General features: G+C 46.8%; 6 protein-coding genes across 6 annotated transcripts; 3 read left to right on the top strand and 3 right to left on the bottom strand.

The window, feature by feature from the left end:
• Positions 1–351: 351 nt before the first annotated feature.
• Positions 352–2,215, bottom strand: BDV27DRAFT_170687 (uncharacterized protein; the record flags this gene model as incomplete). Its single annotated transcript, XM_032075380.1, has 3 exons — positions 1,706–2,215; positions 1,536–1,648; positions 352–1,488 (listed from the first exon to the last, which is right to left on the bottom strand). Exons 1-3 carry the CDS (start codon positions 2,190–2,192, stop codon positions 352–354), a joined length of 1,737 nt encoding a protein of 578 aa, XP_031929620.1. The 5' UTR covers positions 2,193–2,215.
• A 3,092-nt stretch (positions 2,216–5,307) lies between these two features.
• BDV27DRAFT_143531 (glycoside hydrolase family 11 protein) lies at positions 5,308–6,120 on the bottom strand (the record flags this gene model as incomplete). Its single annotated transcript, XM_032070111.1, has 2 exons — positions 5,308–5,704; positions 5,765–6,120. 2 exons carry the CDS (start codon positions 6,118–6,120, stop codon positions 5,308–5,310), a joined length of 753 nt encoding a protein of 250 aa, XP_031929619.1.
• Positions 6,121–8,794: 2,674 nt separating this feature from the next.
• Positions 8,795–9,993, top strand: BDV27DRAFT_89313 (glycoside hydrolase family 12 protein). The gene is made up of 3 exons (XM_032077891.1): positions 8,795–9,268; positions 9,365–9,597; positions 9,658–9,993. The coding sequence occupies exons 1-3, from the start codon at positions 8,859–8,861 to the stop codon at positions 9,735–9,737; spliced, it is 723 nt and encodes a 240-aa protein (XP_031929618.1). The 5' UTR covers positions 8,795–8,858; the 3' UTR covers positions 9,738–9,993.
• A 622-nt stretch (positions 9,994–10,615) lies between these two features.
• BDV27DRAFT_170685 (APC family permease) lies at positions 10,616–12,440 on the top strand (the record flags this gene model as incomplete). The annotated part of the gene is made up of 5 exons (XM_032075379.1): positions 10,616–10,783; positions 10,856–11,115; positions 11,176–11,324; positions 11,386–11,995; positions 12,052–12,440. Exons 1-5 carry the CDS (start codon positions 10,629–10,631, stop codon positions 12,438–12,440), a joined length of 1,563 nt encoding a protein of 520 aa, XP_031929617.1. The 5' UTR covers positions 10,616–10,628.
• Positions 12,441–14,175: 1,735 nt separating this feature from the next.
• BDV27DRAFT_170684 (sulfotransferase family protein) lies at positions 14,176–15,042 on the top strand (the record flags this gene model as incomplete). Its single annotated transcript, XM_032075378.1, has 3 exons — positions 14,176–14,605; positions 14,699–14,732; positions 14,769–15,042. The coding sequence occupies 3 exons, from the start codon at positions 14,176–14,178 to the stop codon at positions 15,040–15,042; spliced, it is 738 nt and encodes a 245-aa protein (XP_031929616.1).
• A 717-nt stretch (positions 15,043–15,759) lies between these two features.
• BDV27DRAFT_143527 (uncharacterized protein) lies at positions 15,760–16,710 on the bottom strand (the record flags this gene model as incomplete). Its single annotated transcript, XM_032070110.1, has 1 exon — positions 15,760–16,710. One exon carries the CDS (start codon positions 16,708–16,710, stop codon positions 15,760–15,762), a length of 951 nt encoding a protein of 316 aa, XP_031929615.1.
• Positions 16,711–17,746: the final 1,036 nt, after the last annotated feature.

Here is a 17,746-nt window from a genome sequence, read left to right as displayed (position 1 = left end):
GAATAACTTCACCGGATCTTCTAGAGCAGTCTTTCGGCCCTGCTGTCTTGCGAACTGAGCTTGACCAAATCTTATTTTGTTTCATGGGCTTTGTAATCTGACCCTTTGCAGAGAAGGTAGACCGCAGGTCAGGTGACAGAGGCCTTGGTGGTGGCGACTTATCATCACTCTAGGCAGAATGAACTATCATTTCAGTTGAAAAAGATTATTACACCTGAACAGTACTATACATCATTTCAGGGCCTCAACTACGAAGGCCATAAGTAGGGTACGGTGATTTGTGATAACAAAATTGATCCACAGAGATTGTCTGAAACATTCTGAACGGTGAACATTGAACCTACCTAATCCCTATCCAAACCGCGATACAATCCTCTCCTGGCGCGTCCTAGCAAGTACTTCCCTCAGGCTTTCTCGTGCCAGGCCAGGCTGTCCTCGTTGCCGCTGATCCTCGACCTCTTTCCAGAAAACAACAGCAACTCGGCGAGCCCACTCATGGAGATCATCCGAACCTGATGAAATGCCAGGATCATCAATGGCAAGCTCATGATCATTCCGTTCGAGCTCACATGCCCAACAAAGACATGTATCGTACTCCCCGCTGAGCTCGCGCGAATAACTGTCTTGTGTAGCAGCAAAGTTCTTATCGAGAACCTCATGAGCTACTTTATCGTCATAGTCCATAAATCGACCCAACTGTCGAATGCAGAATTGCCTGTAGGGACCAGGGGATAGCTGATGAGTATGCCAGAATAAACCCACATCTGAAGTTGGCGTTATTGGAATATTTTCCGGCTGCCGAGCTACTTGCAAAAAGTTCTGATATTTTTGCTGTGCTCGGGGCAAAGTGCCAATGGATACTGAGATACTGTTGCTATTAGCACGATAGCAGAGAGCGGGCGAGCGCAACCAGCAATATTGGTGCATTTTATCGACGAAGCACATCGCGCGTAGGACCGATGAGTAGTGAGCAGAAGTAGCCTCAGTCACAGGGGATGTGGGTATATATAATGAAAGGAGCCTCTCAACCGCCCATGTTGAGTCACTAGTCTCTGAACTCGCAGCTTGAATAGCACGAATGAGGTCTTCTCGTTTGGCGAAGGGCTGCAGAGATGGTTCTGGGATTCTACTAACCAACAGACGAAGAGCGTGTCCTAAGGATGAACTTGAATAGGCTCCCCGCACACACATATTTCCCGTTTGTTGTAAATGAAGGAGGTCTTGACGAAGCGCATCCACTGATGGTATATATCCGCAATCACATTCCAGCTCAAAGCCTTGATGAATGTCATCCGTTTGGACATTATTCAAGATTGGCATCTTCTTGGTGATCTGGCAATAGGGACATCGAATGCGGTAGACCCAAAGATTTGCCGTCGTAACAAGCTCCTCTACTAGATCTACTGACTGTCCGGTGATTAATTCAAAAAAGTCCTCCGCAACTGATGGTATTTTATATTCCAGCGTCATGATATCAATTGCATTGTACTGAGGAGGTCAGCATGATAGATTCCTACTGCCAATGGACAACTTACTATAGCCTGCCAGGGGAACAGTATACGGCGCATATCAGGCACTTGCAACCGAGAGCAATCGTCCGCATAGAGACCTGGTTGCAACATATATGCATGCCATATTATCATAACATCTGAATAAGCTCCGAGATAAGAAAAATGAACAAGCCATTATTATCAACGATACGCACCTAATGGTGGTAGAAGATCTGCAGGCAATTCAAGGAACCCATTTTTAGGGATTTCTTTTGTCAGCCTGTGGTCCACAGTAATCCACCACGCATAGAACCTTGGAACAGCAGCCTCCATTACTCCGGCTAATAATTGAAGAGACCTTTTTTCGTCGTCCCATTGCGAAGTCAACCCATCGACTGTGGGTAAACTAAGCAACTTGTTAGCAGTCTCGCCAGTAGTTATATTATGTTTCCATGTCCATATGGTATCCATTAAAAGCAGATGAACAGCTGCTTGCGCCACAGATGGTACAGAGTCTTGTGATACATGAGCCAACTCTCTTGCGTCCATGATGGATATGTCTGGAGCAGTAGCCTCCTGGTCTGGTGAGTCTGCCTTCGCGAAGCATGGACGCTGGGCAGAAAGCAATCTTGAACTTGGACCTTTTTTGCTGGAGAATGGACCCCTAGACAACTGTTTGGATAAAAAGGATAGGATTCGCATGTTTGGTTGTTGCTGTAGTCTCTGTAGTCTCTGTAGTCTTAATAAGTCTCAGTAACAACCCGTGGTTAATTTGACCAATGAGCTGTAATAAACCGAAGAAAATGAAGGGGCGAATCATTCATCCATCCTGAGGACTTGGAGTCCACCGACGTATAAGAATCTTTTGGTCTTTGGCCATTCTGCTGAAGTAATTACGTGAGTTGTCTCGTTACTCGGAAAGAACGTAATGTGGCAGGATAGCACCTCTGATGCATTGGCACTCAAAGGTCACCTCACAACTACTCCCATCAGCTCCTGTGACTCGAATACATCATACCCACTAGCAAGATATCTGGTTTCAGACATCGATTCGTAAATTGTACTGACACCACGTAGCTGTCTAGCCACTACTAAGCCATTAGTTTGTCGATGACGTCGCTGGTAGGGCTACATCCGCTGAAGAGTGCCCGCTGCGGTATTACAATCCATCATCATGGCGAGGCAAATATTCCAGCCAGATAGAATTGCTCATATGATATGTAGACTAAACATGGTTTCGATATTTATCAAACTCGCCTCAGTTAAACTTCTGTCCTTATCCGCGCTTCCAGAGCAACAAAGACAACATCAAATGTATAAATTCGACGCCAGTTATTTCTTACTCATATAGAAATTAAACAGCCATTGAGGCATCGTTATCCTTCTTTAGAATAAGCTTATCCACGCTGGTATGCCTTTCTTCGAGAAGTCTTCTATACCTTTACAGCCTCCAGATGCTACATGGGACGTGTGGGAAAATGAACCATAAGCCGTAAGGTTATTAGGTGATTAATAATTTACCTATGATAACATCTTCAACAGACGTCTTACAGAGTGCGGCGTGTCTAAAACTGATTGTGAGTCCAGGTATGCTGCCCAAGCACAATGCCGTGGGGTCTGGGATGGACGCCCAGGCACAGTGTCGCGGGGTATGTCAGGGTACAAGAGGAACGGATGATTAGGTATTGACGAGCAGCCTACTACCGTCAGGCGACTGGGACCAAGCACCAGCGGGACTGGCTGTCGGATGCCGGAAGTCCTCAAGGTTCTATAGGTGCTTCCTTTCACTGGCACGATGCCTCGACCAAGCGACAAGGATGCGGCGGGGTTTCATCGCGGACCAACAGGGGGTCTGAGGAGTGAGTCCAGATGCCGTTAGTCTTTTAGAGGATGATTTTAGGTTCTATAACACGGAAATAAATATGTATCTTCACAGGTCCTATTTAGTAGAACGTAGTCGTGTGCATGGTGTGGGCTAAAAGGCGTGTAAAGTTGACGTAAGGTACGAACGATACCAGCGAATCTGGGGCCGACCCGAGGCGAGTGCGACGTAATGCAACGTCGCTTTTACCATTTCTTCTACCTCCAAACCTTCCGAACTAATATCCTCTATCCACAATACCTAAACCGATAAACGTCACGGATCTCGCATTATCGAGGCCTGCGAAGCCGCCCGAAGCAAGAAACGCCTAATCGGGCCAAGATTGCGCGTGAACACAGCGTTCCTCGTATGACTGTGCGCGACTGCGTTAAAAGGTCAGGAAGCCTCGTATAGCCAGGCAAACGCCCAATAAGGTCCTTGTACGTGAAACATAATCCAATAAGAGTTCTTATGGGACTACTCACAAGGTTAGCGGATGTACGGACTAGGTGCATCTAGACATCTTCAGCGCCCATCGCGGCCTAGGCCCATGATGGGCCCTGGGTCTCAAATAGTGCAAATATAGGGTTTATGTTGAGATGCTCGATATAGCCTGCTTAGTAAACAGATTTATGAATTCCGAGACCATAATTTATGCGAAAATACGTTTTCGGTGGGTGGGAGGCATGAACTTTGCAACTATATTACCGCAATGTAGTCCGCTTCTGTAACTTTATGAATAAGATAGACAAACGTAATAGCGTGATATATAGTAATTATATTACAAGAAGTACTTACTCAGCAAGGCCCTGAGTACCCTCACTAAAGCGGCGGTGTTTAAAACCAGGAAATTTACGATGCTGTAGACAATTCGACCGGTATAGGAACATATATGATACCAACGAAGCCTGACAGCTTATGATTTTAGAGACGCGTAGAACAACTGCTAAGGCAACCCTTTTTGGCCGACGTCCATTTGTAACATTGTTAAATAGAGTATATGCTTAAACTACTAAGGGAGTTTACATCGAAGGACAGTTATATATCCAGCTCAGAGTTTAACCAATAGAGTATAAGTAAGAGCACCGACAGTACAGTATCCAAGACGGCCATGGTGTAGTTATCAATGTCACTTAACTAAATTCAAATCTATGGAATAGTAGCGTACTGTATATACATTAGGGACTAGTGTGGCTCCTCTAAACCAAGCTATTCATCTGACGACGCTAGTATAACCATATAGCTCCTTTTACGTGTTTTAAGAATTTTAATTTATGTACGACCGAGGTTAAGCTTTTCACATCCCCAGATCTATAAATATAGACCAGACTCTACCTATCCCTAGAAAATCTCCGATCGGTAAACAGGGCCAACCATATTCAGCCCTAAGCCGTTTGTGAAACAGTCTAACGGTATAACAGCCGGACAGGGTCCGAAAGTGGAGTAAATGCCACCCACTTCGAACTCACCGCAAACTAATCTGTGCACATTAAGTTAAAATTAAAACCTAGCGCGGACTTATTATGGGCCCTTACCATTGTAAACAAGTCAACGGGATAGTTGGTGCAAGTAGTGATGAGGCTAGGTTGTTCGTCTCTATTTTCTCCACTCCAGGAAGATACATAGTGTTGAATAATCAGAAAATCTCATGCAGCCGCATTCACTAGCCTGTAAGAGATAGAGAAGAAAATGAAATGAAGAAAAATGACTGTGAGCAGGGATACACGTGCCAAGTAACTGAATTATATTTCTTAAACACGAAGAGTTGGTGGCGAGACGCGAAAAGTGGTAACCAACATAGGCAAAAGCCACTGGCCCGCTTAAGGGTAACCAAATTGTGCCAGGCGTATCTCCTCAAAGGTCCTCTCGCGCCTTTCTAAACGTACAGTACATACAGACACACCAACAAAAGCCACACGTGTATTCTATAAACTATACACAACTCCCTGGTGTCCCTTAATGCAACTGGAAATCAAGGTTTCCACTGCCCTTGAATCCTTCAGCAGTGACCATCTGAAAAACAGGGTTGCCTGGCTGGAGCCCAAGCTCTTTCCAGCGCTTGAAGTGAGCAGTAACGTCAATTGAGCCGGTGGTGCGAGGATTGCGACGGACAGACCAAAGCTGGTTGAAGTTGGTCACACCGTAGATCTTAGGTACGTTTCTGTAGGGAAGCATGTAGACGTCGTACACGCCGCCATCGACATTGACCTGGCCAAGAATATGACCATTGCCAGGAGTGCCTGTGCCGTGTTGTTCGACGATATACCACTCCGTCACGGGGTCTGTAGTCCAGCCATAGACCGCCAGAGTGTAGTCACCCTCGGCTTTGAAATAACCATCCCAACTCAACTTGCTAGTCACAGAAAGATGTCAGTTCAAACCATAGCCGATATTAACACAACCATTTACTCACCGAGTACTACCACCCCGAAAGCCCTTGCCTCCAAGGAATTCTTTGTCCGCATTCCATTTCAGTTGGAACCGGCCACTGTCAGGAAACTCAGTGTAAATGGCGCTGGCATGGTTGTCATTGTAGAGGGAATAGTAGTAACCCGCGGAGTTTACGCCGTCCTTGCTGGTTTTGAGATCTGTAGAGCGACGTTGAAGTTGATCGTCGCTGGTGATATTGAAGATATTCTCTCCTATCTGTTGAAGACGGTCGTAGGACTTCTCCCATTGAGTAACGGGCTCGTTGGACGTACGATCAGTAGGACTTGCCAGAGTACCAAGGAAAGGTAAAAGGAGTAGTAATTTAGTGGCTGACACCATGGCGGTAGCTTGGCTATGGATCTTTGTAAAAAGGAGATTTTGTTTTGGAAAGGAAACAGGGTTGGTCTGTTAAGACCGAGGATAGCACCTGAATTTATTATCTGTTCACTCAGAGCTATGCTTCTCTTCTAGCAAGATGGTACTGTCCTAAAATAATAATTCCCTGTGGGGCTGAATGAAGCTCTAGCTAAACTCGCCGTAAGGAGGTACAATTCAAAGGAACGGCAGGGTCCAGCCAATTAGAGTTTATGACTTTGCTGATCGACTGAGACTAGCTGTGTCGAATTCACAATGTCAGCACTTCACATGTCAGCCACTCACGTCTGGTGGCCACATTAGGTGGCCAGGGCAAGGCTTCCACACAGTACGTGATCAAGTAAGAACGGGCGCGGTACCTGCCTGTCGATTCCTGTTAAAGCTCCTTCATTTAGTGAACCCTCTGCCCGGCTTAATGGATGGTTATTCATGGGAATAATTTGCAGGACAGACTTCCTAATAAGAAGTGAAATTACGTTGTTGCTTAGCCTTGCCATTGGATGTTCATTTTTTTATACGGGGACTTGTATGTTTGGCAGGTAATGCTAAAATAATGGTCATGTACTATATATTGCTTTCCAGAGATACGCACATATGATAAGGGACTATTACAGTGATATGAACCTCAACCTAATCGTCTCCCATGTCGATCCTTGCCCAAGGAAGAACGGAGCTCGGTACCACAATCTTGGAGAATGAATCTTTTGTCTCCACTATATCACCAGAGACATCCGCAAACCTCAGTTGCCAGCAGAAATCAGTTGAAACTGTAGCCTATTCACGACCCTCGTCCGATAATTTCTGTACTAGCAACGGGTCGGGATGGGGCTGTCGCATAATGACACAGTAAGGGGACAGAGAAATGGCAGGAGGGCTAACCCGTCATGCCACTTGGCGGTTGGGTCCAAGGCTAGCAGAGAGGAGTCCACAAGGGCTTACCCGGAAAAGGCCTTCTATCCAGATTACGGCCACTGTTAACAGTGGGTCTATTTCGTAGAAGCAAAGTATGAATAATGGACCCTTAATCAGGCTATTTGCCTCCTACTAATTGAGGCAGCCCACAACAGTTTCTGTGACAGGATAAAATAAATTTAGCCAGGACCTTCCGATTTGCATGGACTACCAATAAATTGAGATGCCCTGAGGTACAGTCCAAGCAAGCTGGGTTGGCCTGCCAAGATCCTACCGGCAATTGGCGCAGCAATTGCACTGCCGAACACAAGCTCCGATCCCTGCTACCTGAAACCTGCGAGAGATAGCCCTCTATGGCACGGAGTGAATTGCTCCTTAGTCTGTTTTGGTTCGATGGAGACCTGCATATGCCTTGTGGAGCCGGTCTAGCCTTAGTTAGAACTTCGTAAGGTGCTGCGGATTAAGCTAAGACTTTGTGGACCAGGGGCAAATGCCCTTGACTATTGAAGCGTTGTGGGCCGGGTATAAATGTAGCGTAATTTGACATAGACGTTGTAACGTAGCCACATGAAGGTTTATTGACAGCCTATATAGTTGAAAGAAATAGTTCCCCAATGATATGAGCTGTCAATCATCACCACAGCCACCCGTACTCTGAAGACTAATCTTGCATAGTGTCAAGCTTCTCTTCAAGTAATATATGACTATACATCAATTTATCACAAGGGTGACACTTCGACTCAATCCTTGCGCCATGCCAAGTCTTGTATTGTAGGCTCAGTCTCACGTCCTAGCTTATATTGCTGTTTGCGGTGTCTGAAGAAGGCAATGCAACGCATATCCATCCCTATATGACCGAGAATAAGACTAGGAAGATAGTTTCAGGCAGTGGGGAGAGGGCCAATAATACAACCGTAATATTAGCCATTTAGGCTGGAATATGGCATATCTCTGCAAGCTATTAAGACCATTTAGGCATCGTTATCAAGATGTCCCGACATTTCTTCGAAATGAGACGTAACTACGTGTCAACCTGAGAATACTCCCTTGATTACCCTATAGAGACAGCTATGATGTCCAGACATTTTTAGGTAGTGGAATGGGATGCCTCTTAGTCTGTCACTACGACTGAAACATGGATATAGTATCAGCTATGTTGTAATATTTAGATTCTATCTATACATATAGAAATATTTAGTACTGTGACCAACCGGACGACAGATATATCGATGCCCCTAGGAATGGTCAAGCATGTGATGCATTGGGACAAGAAGTTCCAATAGACGGGAAAATAGAGAGAGCATCGGATAGCGATATGAAATCGCAGACTTGAGAACTATATCCGAAGGCGAAGGCGAAAGCGGAGTAAAAATACATTTATCTGCTTGACAAGGTGGGCAAGTAGGCCTTCCAACCAAACACATTCGAATATGATGAGAAATGTGCCGAAATATAGTGAAGGAGTACTTAAATTAGCAGGTATTACGGGCCTGTACACCGTTCTCGAAGAGGACATCAATTGAAGATCACGACAAATATCACTGATAGCCGACATTTCTCATTACCCACTCAATGACTAAGGCAGGTGATGACTTGGTGGACACGGGAAAGCTCTGGATCATAAGATCAATCCCGAGCGTGATTGGCTCCTATACGTGATACCTCTAGGGTGTGAAAACTTGCTCTGTCCCTCTTAAATAGCGTTGCTCGCTGCTTAATAGACCTGCATTCTTGACCTGCCTCAAACAATATTGATTATAACAAGTTGATCCACCGCTTATACTTTCACTATGAAGCTCGCCTTGGTACTGGCCACCCTCACGGCCACAGCGTTCAGTCAAAAGGAGCTGTGTGCACAATACGACTCTGTTTCGAGCCCTCCGTACACAGTGAACAACAACCTCTGGGGCAAGGATTCGGGGACTGGCTCCCAGTGCGTCTACATTGACAGCCTCTCCAGCTCGGGCGCTGCGTGGCACACTACTTGGACCTGGAACGGTGGCCAAGGCAGTGTGAAGAGCTATTCTAACTCCGGCGTCAACTTCGAAAAGAAGCTCGTGAGCGATGTCCACAGTATTCGCACCGACGTGGATTGGAAACAGGACAATACCAATGTCAACGCCGATGTGGCGTACGATCTGTTTACCGCTGCGGACAAGAACCACGTTACATCGAGCGGCGATTATGAACTGATGATATGGTACGTATAAACTGATCACTATTGACGCGATAAATCCTCTACCTGTGCAAAAGAAAAGTTCCAATAGGCTGACACAACCCGCGTTTTGTTTTCAAGGCTCGCTCGCTACGGCACTATCCAGCCCATCGGCGCCAAGATCGATACCACTACAGTCGAAGGCCATACTTGGGAAGTGTGGTACGGTACCAGCATCCAGGCAGGCGCCGAGCAGAAGACGTACAGTTTCGTCTCGGCGACCCCGATAAACTCCTTTAGCGGGGACATTAAGCCATTTTTCGACCATCTCACCTCTAAGCACGATTTTCCCGCTTCTGCCCAGTACCTGATCAGTAAGGACCCACAGCCGTAACCCGCCTGCAAGCAAAGCCACTAATAAGAGCAATTTGTAGATCTTCAGTTCGGAACTGAGCCGTTCACCGGTGGCCCGGTAACTTTCACAGTTCCGAAATGGACCGCCACTGTCAACTAAGAATATGGATGCTTCTTGCCCCTGTCCACTGATGGGGTAGGCAGCCCGTAGCCAGGTGTAGTGGGCATGGCCTGCTTACTACTACTGTTTATACAGTTGTTTGATTCACTTCGAAGATTTGGGGCTTTGCGGTTGATGTCCGCCATAGGCTGGACTCTATCTTGAAGAATGAATGAGTTGTTATTCTATCAGACAAAGAAGTTAGCAAGCGCATCCGATCCTTTTATTAAGGCTTGCTGTATTTAATTTTGGTCCCTGTAAATACTCTGCCAAACCATACACTGTATTTCCCTGGTGCTCGTCAACTACTTTGGTCTACTTCCATGAGTAGTTTCATACTGACTACATGTATGCAGCATTCGGATGTGACCCTCCGGATAGTAATGTGCGTTCAGACCACTAACTTTAGTAGCCTACTTGTAAGCTGTATTGTTGGGGGGGGGGTGCAAATTATTCAGGGCATCCATAATTACTCAATTTTCAGATATAACGTGTAATTTAAAGTATGGCATTTTTTTTATTTCATGTTAAAGACTATAATATATATTGTTGGGATCGTTCGTCAAAGCCACGGCCCACGATTAAAGTGCCAATGGGTGTTTTGTTCGAGTGGGACAGAGAAATAATAGATAACCGTATATATATAGACCAGATTTTATTAAACTCCGTAAATATGTCAAAAAATTGAAGACATAGAGGATTAGTTCTATTGGAGCAGTCAGAATGTCTTAAGGTAGATGGGGTACATTCCAGTCACGGGTTGATACACCGACGCGTCACTTGTCCACACGTGATTCAGATATCGCATCGGTTGATCTACGCAAGTTGGCCTCTTAGAAACTTTGAGATATCGCTTGCACAATAAACCTTAGACGGGATTTAGTGTAAGATATGAATCCGGACCAAAATGCTGAGGGTGTTCCGGATGATGAAGCTTCTACAGAGGCCGCACCTCTAATCCATCAGATTGAGAATGAGGCTGTTGTTGCTCCGGGCCAAGCTCAGCCTTATCGCCGCCTCGGCCTTCTCTCGACAACATTTCTGATGTCAGTATGCAAGCAGTTCCCGGCCATGGAGCCTCCAGCTTGGAATTGCTCGTCCCACTAAACAATACACAGAACAAATCGGATGATTGGTACAGCAATATTCTCCGTACCATCTGCTATTGCACATAGTACTGGAAGTGCCGGTGCATCCCTGGTTGTCTGGGTTGCTGGTTACTTCCTGTCATTTTGTGGCTTCTTCATATACCTTGAACTGGGTAGTCTTCTACCACATAATGGCGGGGAAAAGAACTACCTAGAAGCTGCCTATCCACGTCCGCCTTTATTTGCGACCGTGATATTTGCGACGCATGTTATCTTCCTTGGCTTCACTGGTATGTACAACGAATCTTCCCTGTCTCTTATGGTCATCAATATTTTAACGCAACGTGCAGGAATTGGAACCATTGCTATTTCAGAGAACATACTCTTAGCTACCCAAGCAACAGCTAATGACTGGATTAAACGCTGCATGGCAATCACTCTCATGGCAAGCGTCGCAGCGATGCATATCTGCGCGAAAACTTGGAACGTGAAGCTTATGGTAAGGGGTTGTGCTCATCATGCGATAATTTACTGTTAAGATGGCTTATATTAGGCTCCAGAATATCCTTGCCTCAGTCAAATTACTTGTTCTAGCTCTAATAGTTGTGACGGGTCTTGGGCTGGTGATTTTTGGGTCGCCAAATGTAGCTCACCCTGGCGCTAGTTATGAACGTCCGTTTGCCGGGTCATCCACCGATGTCTCGGACTACACAGTCGCCCTATTCAAAGTTCTGGCCACCTTTCAAGGTTGGTCCAACGCAATGTATGTCCTGGGTGAAGTGAAAGACCCTCGGCGAACGATCAAGGCAGCAGGATTCATGGGAGTCGGCTCAGTGGGGATTCTTTATGTCCTGGTGAACGCGGTTTTCTTCGTCGCGGCAACGCCCAAGGAGCTGAGTGAGACCGGTATCACGGTGGTTGCATTATTCGTTGGTAAGGTCTTTGGTCAGCAAATGCAGCGTTTCACGGCTATTCTTGCTGCTTTGTCATCACTGGGCAATATCATGACCGCATCTTTCTCTATGTCGCGAGTCATCCACAGTTTTGCACAGGAGGGCATATTGCCATTTTCCCACTTTTTTGCCAGCAGGTCCCGTTCAGGTTCACCTGCTGGAGCATTTGCATTGGTCTTTTGCTCGTCATGTCTGATGATTATCGCTGTTCCTTTTGGTAAGCCCCGGCCCTGGTGGATGGCAATGCTCGAGCCAACTAATGTTACATTGCAGGGGAAGCGTATAATTTCTTGCTTGACGTGGGACAGTGGGCTGTTGCCCTGATTCAATTTTTCGTTGTGTGCGGCCTATTTATTATTAGAAGACGTGTGACATATCCTCCTCGTGCCTTCAAAGTGTGGAATAGCGTGGCATATATCTTTTTAGCATCGCAGGTATTCCTTATCGTATCACCGTTTGTGGCGCCAGTAAACGGTCGCACCAGCTTACCAGTTTGGCTTACTCCGTTCACTGGAACGTTGCTACTCGGCCTTGGTGGTATTTACTGGTATATTTGGTGGATATTGCTACCCAAATTGGGGCGCTTCTCATGGGAAAAAAGCGCTTTAATTAGTCCCGATGGGGAGCATGCGGTTGTTTGGCGACGGGTTCCCAAGAACTGACTCGCGATGAATAAACAAAACCAGGGAACATTTTTATGGGAATTGGCATCGGCACAAAACGTTGCGGCAGAACTAGTCCATGCTGACGAGTGTTGTCATACTACCGTAGACTATGGTTGCCCGGTATGTGACCGATTGACTTGTATGTACGCCCCATGAACGCATACTGGTACATAAAACCAAACTAGACATATACAATATAGGTAGATGTTTCTCCCAAGGAGGTGGAGCACGTAATTCATCAGGCCTAACTAGTGATGTTGACAGCTGTTTTTCCGGACCCAGACATAATGCTAGGCTGTCCACACGTCAGCTTAAGAGACATGGTATGACTACGGAGAAGGTAGAAGAAAGCTTTAGGCGTGAGGGAGTGGCGGAGATTAGGTCAGTAGGCGACAAAGGCAGACGAAAGAGATGCTCAAGTTAGCCCTAGGCAGTCTCTCAGCGCAAGCAACGATGATGAGAGGCTAAGTAGACTAGCCAATGTCGACTTTACCTACTTGTAGAGCATGCTAAATGGATTGAACATACGCTGATAACTTTCTCATGCGTGCTATGTTTCTTTCATTATCCCTATTGGCGAACATTGGACGCTTTATAGTGCTTTTTACTGATTCGATGAAGTGAATACCTAAAAGATGTTTTCTTTCCATTCCTGGTGGCAGCATCGTTACCTAAGAAGCTGAAGACTCACCTGTCAATTTGGCGGTCAACTTCGCCATGGTCCATGTAAATAATGTGGTCTCCCATTTGTCAAGCATCCATTATGATGACTGCAAGCCGAACATGGTGTCGAAGAATAGTTGAGGTGAAATTTTGCTGGCACTTGAATCCAGGGAAGGGTCCAAACAGGCTTCGCAGAGCAGCCCTGGTTCTTGTCCTAAAACCGTGGGACCACGGTGATTTCAGCGAGGCCTGCCTTGGTTATCGTAGCCAGCTAGAATATTCTGGGTGTGATCTCGCAGATATTGGTCCACTCGTTCAAGACACGGCGTGCAGAGAACAGTGACTGGGGAAATTCTACGGAAATTACTGGCTACGCTCTTCTCGCGTTGAAACGCCTTACCTCCCTTCCATGGAGCTTGGAACTTGGTGAAAAACTTGACGCGGGAATTGCACTGAAATGACTCTGAACCTTCAGGGTCGAGAAAAGGAATGGGAAGTTGCCCAAGACCATTGGATTGAGAAGGTTAGTTACGGCTCGCGCTTATTGTCTTTGACCTACTGCGTGGCGGCGTTGGGGGCTCCGCAATATCACCGCTGGGGCCCCAAAGTCTTACGATTGTGTTTGATGTCCACTGTGGAGAAGGAGGCAACAACATTCCATACGCTTGATACGGTCGTACTGCCCAAGTTACAAGTGACTGCGTAGAGCCTCCACCCGGGCAGCTAAATATGGCTTAGTTTATGGCACCTTTCGCTGGGTTGCAGGGGTTGTTTGATATATTACCATTGTTACTTGTGTCTTACACCCGCCGATGCATTCAAATCCCTGCCCCATAAAACTCGCCCAATGGCATCATGTCAGCGATAAATAACTCCTAATTAGATAGTAGTAGTAGTATTACCATCCTACATTGTTTAGTCGAGATGTAGATTGCAAATATTTAAATCCCGCACTAACCATCAATAAGTTCGTTGTTCCTTCATCCCACCTACAAGCAATTCATCAGCTCCCCCTCCCTTGGCGAGAGTCTATCGCATCCAAGCTCAACTTCTTGTCTTAACAGCAATAATGGGCCAGCAAGCCTCTGCCCCCCAGCCAGGTACCCAGATCCAGGTGATTGGTGCAGGACTCTCGCGCACCGGGACCGCCTCGTTCAGTGCAGGACTGGAGATCCTCCTTGACGGACCCATCTATCATGGCGGCACCCAAACCACCATGGGCCCACCCCTAGAGATCAAATCATGGAATCAAATCCTCCGGACCTGGCTCACCGGCGACCGTGCTACTATCCTCTCCCTCCTCCGTCGCCGAACCACCGGCTACGCAGCCATCACCGATGCGCCCGCCTCGCAATTTGTGCCCGAGCTCCTCGCCCTCTACTCCGATAGCAAGGTTATTGTCACCGTCCGTGACCCGGAGGCTTGGGTCAAGAGCATGCAGCAAATCAGCTCTCTGGCTAAACTGTGGTTTCTAGGCGCGGTGCTACTCCCACTACCAGGTAACGAGATATACCAACATTCCATGGCACCAACTAGCCACTTCCCATAAGGAAAAATCATGTAGAAAAAACAGACTAACTTTGCTCGACCAGGGATGCGACATTTCGTGACCTATATCTCCCTCTTGTAGGCACAGTGGGATAAGATCTATGATGGTTCGAGAGATAACGCCTACATCTACCAGCGCCATATCGAGTGGTTGAAAGAGGTCGTCCCCGCAGATCGGCTGGTTTTCTTCAGAGTGAAGGATGGCTGGGGCCCATTGTGTCAGGCATTGGGAAAAGAGGTCCCGAAGAATATCCCTTTCCCTCGTATCAATGATTCTAAGGCGATTGATCGCGTGGCTGCGTATCACATTAAAAGAGGGCTGGCGCGCTGGGCGGTGGTCTTTACTGTGGTTGGGGCCTTGAGTGCTTGGTGGTTCATGAGGGTTTGAAGGGTAGGTTGGGGGTTCTGATGATGTTAATTTGTATTAGGAGAACTGACTTAACCTGCTGTTTATGTCCTGAAAACTAACGTACAGAGTACGACGGATCAACGCCAGGACGACCAGGATCTGCGGTCTCGAACCGATGTTGCGGCTGTAGTGCATATCTGAAATTTACACGCCTGGACGCGGATTTTTCTCGTCAGTTCTTGTGGTTTGTTTTCCTCTTCTTCTCGCGTATTGCTCTTAGCAGGGGGTAGTACTCCGTAGACTACCGAAACTATCACCAATGTGGCACTTGCCTCCTCCGAGAAAACGGCAATTTCGGGATATTATCACTGTGAAAGTGACTCCTAAGGTTTATCCTACAAGGGAACCTGCTCGATCTTCTACCGTACTGGTTCCATGGGTGCGTGGATTTATCCTAGTTCACTCAGTCTCAATGACCCGCACTGTCAATCATTGTCTCGGCATATTTGGTCATTGCAATTTAGCCTTGGCTTCTCCTTCTCTCACTTGGATACAGCTTTCCTCCACAGGTGCTCCAGGCTGATATATTTCCCCATTGAAATCTGCAGTAGCTATAAAGTATCGATACCGGATGGATGGCGCCATTCATTCCCATGCTAAAAACTCAAACTGACGCATTAAGTACACAGTAAAAGGCGACAAATAAAAGAAAAGAACTAGAAGATCATTAAAAAGAGAACTTTTCAGGAATCTGATTCAGGTAATGGATGCCACGGATGGTTGCAAGACGACGCTATTGGCAAACAGAACAGCATTCCATCTCACCCGACGAAGATGCCTCGCAGGGTCCTTGATGCCGTTCCGCGCATGCAGCCATCGATAATTATCGAGGAGAATGATAGACCTTGCCGGTAGGTCAGCTGCAGTAAGATGTAACGTGGATTGCGATAGGGCCTCCGTGTTCTTCAGTGCGCCCTTCAGCTCCTTCAGCGCCGCAGCTGCCCTGGGGCTTAAAGGTGTCACAATCTCGTCACGGTATCGCATCATCAAGGAATGGCCTTGGACCTGCGTGTCGATAGCACATAGACTGCCCACGATATGACGTCGGTCGGGATTTTTGATAAACTCGGGTGGGATGGTGATCTGATATTCGGGTTCAAGGAGGGCTGCCTTGGTGGCAGGGGAGAGAAATTGGCTTATTTGATCAATTTTCATGACGGAGAGGGTGCCCCCACCGTAGCGATCGGGATGGAGAACCTGAAGGGCAAAGAACCGCGGTGGGGCATGCTCGTAGCTGCAGTCTGTGTGCCAGGGAAATTCCTCCATTGTTTCTGATCGAGCCTGGTGATTTTCTGTCTGAAATGTGGTCTCGCTGGGACGAACATCCCAGAACCAGCCACAAGATGCGCTGTGGGTGATGGGGAGCCCGTGGCCATGGTTTTTGGAAAGACTGACAACCAGGCTTTCTAAGTATTGGCTTTCATCGTCCGGGAATCCCAGGCTGATTTTGAGGATTCCGTGGTGCTTGAGATGGTTGTGTACATCGCGAACATGCTGTAGGTGCTGAGAGTCAACAAGAACTCGTGCCACTAAGTGAGGTACTACTGGCAAGGTGTCTGTTGCGAATTGGCGAGTTGGTCTTTGTCTCCCTGCCAGATATTGCCTAGGATTCGTGCCTATGTTCATTAATCGAACACATCTGCTCATTGATCGGGCAGTGTAGAAATGACGCCCTATATGTTGCATGGTGGGCATCTAGATTCTTCTGAAGACTGCGATGAACAACACAGTAATCTTGTCCGGGGGGTGAAAGGCTCCTAATCTAGCCGGGTGTCTTTGCGAAGGAAATGCCAGCGGATTTTAAAGGAGGTGTGCAGTCTAGAATGGGACGAATGTTGTCCCCTGGACACACAGTGTGCATGACTATTGTTAACGGAATCACCACGTAGGCGTCGCAGCTAAGAAAAATAAAATTTAAAATTACGCAAATTGGGCTAAATAAAGGGTTGCCGATGTACATGACTGCTGTTGATAGAAAGGTGGTCCTTACTGAAGCGAGGCTAGCTGAAGCTGAACTGTTAGATCGAGGCTCTACTACCCAATTGTACAGCTGCATCACCCTGTCCTCGAGACTACCAGACGATAAGCTCATTTGGCGTAATACATTGTGCTATTCTAGACCACAAAAGCCCATGCTTAAACGGAATCCCCACCTGCAGATGACGACAGCTATTGGTAATGTTAGTTGTGATCGAAACTTGATCAAAGCTCAAGAAATCCTCCAGCACGCATTATCAATAGAGCGTGACAGTGTTACTCAATTTTGCTAGTAGGTTGTAATGCTTATTCCATACAATGCATTGTAAGCTTTGATTTACCTCGCTGTAGAAATAGCACTGAGACATCCTTATTACACTTATTCCTAGAGTCTAGGCGTTATAAGATTGTGGTCATTAGCTTCTTTATCGATCAGGTAACGGGCTTGATACATAAACGTGGAAATACATCTCTTAGCTCTATGCGTATTCATCTAAAACTGAGCAAATCCACGGACCTCCATGACTGACGGCACATACTCTTATCCGGGCTACTTTGCCATGTTCCTTGCCCAATAGCTGGCCGTTAGTAGTGTGATAGATCCTAATCAGAGGATAATGACCATGAGCTGAGGATGACTTCATACAGACGTGGCCATATGCGACGCTGGACCACATACATGGTATTTCCCTGGACTAAATGAGGG

Source organism: Aspergillus caelatus (genome assembly GCF_009193585.1).
Source record: "Aspergillus caelatus strain CBS 763.97 unplaced genomic scaffold BDV27scaffold_49, whole genome shotgun sequence".
In the NCBI taxonomy this organism is placed as follows: Eukaryota; Fungi; Ascomycota; class Eurotiomycetes; order Eurotiales; family Aspergillaceae; genus Aspergillus; species Aspergillus caelatus.
Note: the sequence above shows the minus strand (reverse complement) of the source record. Positions and strands in the feature narration are given on the sequence as shown.